Here is a 7,210-nt window from a genome sequence, read left to right as displayed (position 1 = left end):
CCAGAGTTTCTCTGCACCCCCTCAATGTTCTCTGTGCCGTTCTGCTTTGCTCAAACAGCTTCCTACAACAGGAGATCCTCTGTGTTTGGCACTGGTGCTACCGCTGCTGGAATCCCATGTCCAGTTCTGCTGCCCACAATTCAAGAAGGATGTTGATAACGTGGAGAGGGTTCAGAGAAGAGCCACAAGAATGATTAAAGTATTGGAAAACCTGCCTTATAGTGACAGATTCAAAGAGCTCAATCTATCAAGGCTTTGTCTGCACTAGAACTTTTGTTGGTAAAACTTTTGTCGGTCAGTGGTGTGGTAAAAAAACACACTCCGACCAACAAAAGTTTCACCGACAAAAGCGCTGGTGTGAACAGCGCGATGTCGGTGGGAGATGCTCTCCCACCGACATAGCTACCGCCACTCGTTCGGAGTTGCCAGCAGGAGAGCTCTCTTCTGTCGACACAGAGCGGCTACATGGGAGACTTTACAGCAGTGGTACAGCTGTGCCACCGTAAGGTCCGTAGTGTAGACACAGCCTTAGTTTAACAAAGAAATTAAGCGGTAACTTGATTACAGCTTATAAGTGTCTTCAAGGAAAACAAATATTTAGTAATGGGCTCTTCAGTCTGGTAGACAAAGGTCTGACATGATCCAACGGCTGGAAGTTGAAGCTAGACCAATTCAGACTAGAAATAAGTTGAACATTTTTAATAGTGGGGGGAGTTAACCACTGGAAGAATTTACCAAGGGTCGTGGTGGATGCTCCATCACTGCCAATGTCCAAATCAAGATGGGATGTTTTTCTAAAAACATCTCGGAGTTATTTGGGGAAATTCCCTGGCTCGTGTGACACAGAGGTCAGATCACAGGAGATCATGCTCAGAATGGTCCTTTCTGGCCTTGGAATCTAGGAGTCGGAATGCAGGTGCCGAACTCTCATGGGCCTAAGTAAGTGACTTGGCCAAGGTCACACAGGCCATTGAACCAGGCCTCCCAAGTCCCAGATATAGAACAGAACACCTAGGCCTTGCCTGGGAATAGTCACTTTTGGGGTGTGTTTGATTTCACAGCTTGCATTCCTTCCTTAAAATCAGACGGGCAGACCTATTTAGTGGGTGCCTGGAGGATTTGCAGTTGGAATGGTAAGTGACATGCTTAGCCCTGTATAGTGTCCTTTGGGGAGCTGTCACAGGAAGTGCAATGGGAGGGCTCTGCTGAACTCAGCAGGGTTTTAGTTTCAATTTTGGTCTAGCTGCTTCCTGGTTCTCTCTTTCTCGGTGATGGCCCAGCAGTTTGCTTTGGGTCCTGGCTGAGGGGGTGGTATGGAGAAGACAGGCAGCAGCAACTCCTTGCTGCTAGAGACCCTGGATGACCTGGGGGAGGATGATCTCAAGAGATTCAAGCACAAGTTGAAAAGGATTCAGCTGGAGAAGGGATACCAAGCCATTCCCTGGGGCCGGCTGGAGAAAGGGGATCCGGTGGATGTTACTGACCTGCTGATCAGGCACTACGGGGAGCGCTACGGGGTGGAGGTGGCTGTGCAGGTGCTGAGAGAAATCAAGCACAGAGCACTAGCAGAGAGACTCACCGAGGCTATTTCAGCTGGTAAGGCATAAGCCAGAGAGAGCGATTCCGACCTGCCCCTCCTGCAAGTGACTGAGGTGGGGAGAGACTCGGTGGACTAACAAATCTGTTCTCTCTCTGGGTGATTCTTCCCTTTCTGTGATCAGCTGCTGCTGCCTGTTACCTAGGTGCCTGAGCCCAACTAGAAACCGTCCCTAGCTGGAAGCACGTGAAAGGCCAGGAGCACTGATCCCTTCAGTTCTTTGGCCTTAGCTCCCAGCAATAACTGAGCTCTGCAGACAGCTGACAACCTGGGCATGTCACATGAGGGTGGACTATGTGCCCTTTGTGGTAAGGCACCGAAAGACGCTTCTGTTGGGATCGACCAACTGGCAGCACCACTCCAGAGTCCAGAATGTGAAACGTGTCAGCCTAAACTGCGTGCAGTGTAGTTGTAGCCATGGTGGTCTCAGGATATTAGAGAGACAAGGAGGGTGAGGAGGTCATACCTGAAGAAGAGCCCTGTGTGGCAAGAAAGCTTGTCTCTCTCACCAACAGAAGTGAGTTCAATAAAAGGTATGACCTCACCCGCCTTGTTTCTCTAAGACAAAATTGTCAGTTAGGCCTCAGCCTTGACATATTTCACCAGGATCAAAAATATTGCACCCACAGATCAGGCAGTTAGCCATCCCACTGCTACGTTTTGCACACGGAGTTCATTTGCAGGCACCCCCAAAACCGGCACATATAATATTGCCGAGGCCCCTCATTTTCTTGCTTTTATTTTGTTTTAAATTTCCTGGGAATTTCATCTGTTTTTTTTTTTTTTTAAGTGTGAAAATTGGTACAAACTGAAAATGAAGGGCCAACAGCCCAGAGGCAGTGAGGTGCCCTGTACTCATCGGGGAGGAATGGGGGGGCGGCAGCAGGAGGGGGGTGAGTGAGGGAATCTTGATCTCAGGTAGGAGGTGGGGGGAGGCAGAGGTAGGGAGTTTGTCTGAAAAGCACCTAGCACAATGCTGAGACAGAGTCTGAAACCATTACTCACTCATTTTCTGAAACTGACTAGATTTCACAGGTGGTGGTTTCCTTTTAATATGTTTTTCACACACACACACACACACACGTGCATGCCTAGTTACCTGAACTATGTACAACTACACCGACTATGTACACCCACACTGAGTAGGCACACCCACACAGACCACACACACTAACCCGCACATTCACTGCAGATATACTGACTGCATTCACACATTGACTGCACGTGCACACGCACATACACACACACTGATTGAACACATCCGCACATGATTGAATGTACACACACTGATTGCAATGTACACACACAAGTGTGCACTGATCCCATGTACACATATTGCACATACACACGACTGCACACACACACTGACCATACATACACTGATTGCATGTACACACATTGACTGCACACGCACAAAAACACACACACACACACACACACAGACTCTCACTTTACACCCATACACTGACTGCATTCGTACACACTGACTCCACATACACACATGCACAGACTCTGACCATGCCCACAGAGATACCCAAAATCTCCATTTCTAAGATCAAATTTTAAAAAATATTGTACTGTGTGCTGTATTCTTTTTTTTTAAAAAAAACAACCCCACAAATGCCCCATTTATGCTAAGAAACACCCCCCCAAAGGTTTATATAGAGAGACCCACAACCAGCTCATTTCCGACTGCCCCAGACTGAGCACTTTAAACCAATCTCTCCTTGTTTGCAGATTGTTCCTGTTTGCTCACTGAGGCAGGAGTTCGAGATGCCCGAGCTGGAGGGGGTCAGTGACTGAGAGCCATTCATTTGTGCTTCCTCTTGTTTTCCTTGCTAGATCTTTTAAGACGGAAGCAGAACTCGGACACGCCACAAGCCCCAGAGCTGGGGGAGAAAGGTGATTTTAACCCAGAGCAGGAATCAGAGACTCAGAGACACCCAGAACCAGAGGAGAGAGACATTTCCCAAGGTATTTGCATTTACAAACTCGTCTCTGCAAGGGATGCAGTCCAGGAAAGCAATGTAACTGCGTCCTCCATACTCCACTCCCAGGGGATAGCCCCATTAGCTGCCACTTGAAGGACATTCAAGACTCCTGTGATGTACACATGAATTGCAATAGCCAGAGATTTAGCTGTACAATGAAGTAACCTGCACTCACCCCACCTGCGTATGGCAGGTGCTGAGGGATCCGGGGTGCATGGGGGTGTATGGGGCTGGTAGCGAGAGCGTCTCAGTGCCTACATATCATGAACGAGATGGGAAGAGCATCCATCTGGTCTGTGCATGGAGGTGGGGACTCTGACCAGTTGTGGGAGGGTAAATTGAGGTAGAGTGGGCTATCTAGCCAATAGTAAGGTGGTGATCAGGAGGGGGTGGGAGAGACGCATATCCTTATATGGAGAAGTATAAGACAGAGGGTATGGCCTCTGGTCCTAACATGGGAGTGAGGGGGGCAGTCTGGGATCCAGCTTATACCATAAGAATGGCCATACTGGGTCAGGCCAATGGTCCATCTAGCCCAGTATCCTGTCTTCCAACACTGGCCAATACCAGATGCTGCAGAGGGAATGAACAGAATGGGGCAATCATTGAGTGATCCATCCCCTGTTGTCCAATCCCAGCTCCTGGCAGTCAGCCAGAGAGTATGGGGTGACTGCAATGTTTAAGGCATTATGTCACGGGTGGCAGGGAAGAAGAGCCTGTGACTTGTAGCTGAAAGCAAGATGAGGCGTTGTGAAAAGGGGAACACTTAATATGGGGGATGATAGACAAGGGTAACAGGGCAGAGTTAAGGCTAGAGGCGGATGGACATGGGTAAAGAGGCAGAGTTAAGGTTGGGGATGGGTGGTGTGAAGGTGTAAGGGGCCAGAGTTAAGGTTAGAGGAGGGCGTACATAGGTAAAGAGGCAGAGTTAAGGTTGGGGATGGGTGGTGCGAAGGTGTAAGGGGCCAGAGTTAAGGTTAGAGGAGGGTGTACATAGGTAAAGAAGCAGAGTTAAGGTTGGGGATGGGTGGTGTGAAGGTGTAGGGGGTCAGAATTAAACTTGTGGGGCTGGACATCTGGAAATGGGCACAGTAAAAGTTGGAGGAGGCTGGACATGGGTAAATGTCATGTTCTTATTTTTTTCTGCAGAGAGAAGACGAGCCACACAGGGAGTTCTGGAGAAGTTGAACTTGGAGCAATACAGAAGCAGGCAGCTCAGACTGAGGGATCTCCAAGAGATCAACCCAGAGAGCATAAAGAACTGGGCTCTTATCACCTTAGGGGATTTACCATGGCATTTCCTGAGGAAAGTCATGGCTCTGAATGGGACGGCCAGAAGCACAAGGCCTGTGCATGGGGCATCTGATGATCAAGAGTCCAATGAGGTGCAGAAAGCACATGTTGATTACAATAATCTTTCTCTGAGTAACATGGACAGTAGCAATTCTCTGCACTCCCTCGATGTTCTCTGTGCTGTTTTGCTTTGCTCAGACAGTTTCCTACAGCAGGAGATCCTGTCCAAAATGTCCATGTGCCAGTTTGCCCTCCCTCTGCTGCTACCTGCCCTCGAAACCCCCAAGTGCACCCTAATGCTGTGGGCCATGAGGGACATTGTGAGGAAGTGGAGGCCGCACTCCCTGGCAGAGAGCAGAGGGTTCAGAGAGGAGAGCCTGGTGCTCACAGCAATGCCAACCATTTCCTTTGTGCGGTTGGGGAGCTGCAGCTTCTCCAAGTCCAAACTCCTCAATGAGGTTCTCAGCCCCTCCGAGCAGCACCACGATTTCTTCATCCATCGGGACATGGAGTCTGGGAACATCCCTCGGGAAATCGCAGATGGGCTGGTCGAGATTTCCTGGTATTTCCCTGCTGGGAAGGAAAATTCAGACCTTTTCCCAGAACCCGTTGCGGTTACAAACCTGCGTGGAGACATTGAGTCCCACTGGCTGCAGTTCAGCTTTTTAACAGAGGTCTCCTCAGCAGTGTTCATTGTTACTGAGAGTATCAACGAGAGACAATACACGCTCTTATCATCTCTGCAGGGATCAGCCACTAAATACTACTTCATCTTTAACTGCAAGATTGAGAAACCCGAGGAGACCCTGCAATTCCTGTATAAATTAGAGTCGGTGCTGAAACTAGACAAACTAAGTGTGCTGATGAGAGAGAACACCCTAAATCATGCTCAGTTTGTGGAGAAGCTGCAGCTCACCATTGGAAGCCTCATGGAGTCCTCTCTCAAGAGAGCCTCCGTGGCAGACACGGCTGCGACAGCACGAGAATTAGGTATCTGGGTGGACGAGGACTCTGAGGAATGCCAAAGTGCGAGCAAACGGGTGGCAGGAATCACAGCGGAAATAAAGGACGTGGCAAAGTACAAGAGGGAAATGTTGAGACTCCCAGGGAGTCTGTGCAAAAAGTTGGCCAAGGCGGAGAAAGAGCTGTTCCGAATGCAACAGCAAGGGGACGCAGCCTCTGGGCTCCATGCATCTCAGCAAAGAGAGGAATGGTTGGACTTATATACCCGGCCGGATAAATGTGAGCTTACTGATGGGATGGTCAAGTTTATTACTGGGCTAGGAAAACTCTCTCAAGTGGAAACACACTACTTCCTAAAGTGGATGAAATACCATCTGGGTCATATTGCTCAGGGCAATCTCTCCAGCCTGCAGGCTGACTATAAGGAGAAATGTCATGTTAGAGGAGATGATCCCCAACATAGAGCAAAACTGCATGAACCAATTTCCTCCAGTTCCTTAGGGGTTGAGCATTTCATGCGTGGGTTGGGGCAGTTTTATGAAGCTGAATGTGCAATGGTGAAGGAAGGAAAAAAGCTAAAAACCCAAAGGCAACTCATCCATCTCCCAGGCATAGCAGCTGACCTGATGCTGGAAGGGTTTCCTCTAGAACTAATCGACGGAGATGTATCCAACATCCCACTGCACTGGGTGACAGATGTTCTGACCCAGCTCCATGCCAAGCTGGGGGGAAGGTCCAGAATGCTGGTTCTAACGGTGCTGGGAGGGCAGAGCACTGGGAAATCCACCCTCCTCAACACCATGTTCGGCCTGCAGTTTGCAGTGAGCAGTGGCCGATGTACACGAGGAGCCTTCATGTCAGTCATTAAAGTGGCAGAGAACTTTCGGCAGGAGCTGGGCTGTGATGTCATCCTGGTGATAGACACAGAAGGCTTGAAAGCCCCCGAACTGGCCAAGTTGGAGGACAGTTATCAACATGACAATGAGCTGGCCACACTGGTGATTGGACTGAGTGACATAACCATTGTTAACATGGCCATGGAGAACGCCACCGAAATGAAGGGTGTTCTGCAAATTACGCTAGATACACTTCTGAAAATGAAGAAAATCAGGCAACATCCAAACTGCCAATTTGTGCATCAGAACGTCAGTGATGTGTCCGCACATGAACAAAACACGGGAGATGGGTATCAGCTCCTGGAGCCGCTGGATGAAATGACCATTGCCGCAGCTTGTACAGAAAAAGGAATCAGGAAAACGAAATTTCCTGGTATTATACGTAATGATGCAGAGAAATACAATTGGTACATCCCTGGCTTGTGGCATGGAGTCCCTCCCATGGCTCCAGTGAACATGGAATACAGTGA

At 49.1% G+C, this 7,210-nt stretch overlaps 1 protein-coding gene across 1 annotated transcript; it reads left to right on the top strand.

The window, feature by feature from the left end:
- Positions 1-267: 267 nt before the first annotated feature.
- Positions 268-7,147, top strand: LOC135978610 (up-regulator of cell proliferation-like; the record flags this gene model as incomplete). The annotated part of the gene is made up of 3 exons (XM_065579486.1): positions 268-1,596; positions 3,440-3,571; positions 4,738-7,147. Coding segments are annotated over exons 1-3 (2,825 nt in total), but the record flags the coding sequence as incomplete, so codon positions are not given.
- Between the last annotated feature and the right edge of the window lie 63 nt (positions 7,148-7,210).

The sequence above is a fragment of the Chrysemys picta genome, unplaced genomic scaffold, assembly GCF_011386835.1.
Source record: "Chrysemys picta bellii isolate R12L10 unplaced genomic scaffold, ASM1138683v2 scaf337, whole genome shotgun sequence".
Taxonomy (NCBI): domain Eukaryota; kingdom Metazoa; phylum Chordata; order Testudines; family Emydidae; genus Chrysemys; species Chrysemys picta.
The sequence above is the reverse complement of the archived record's forward strand: the minus strand, read 5'-3'. Positions and strand labels throughout refer to the sequence as shown.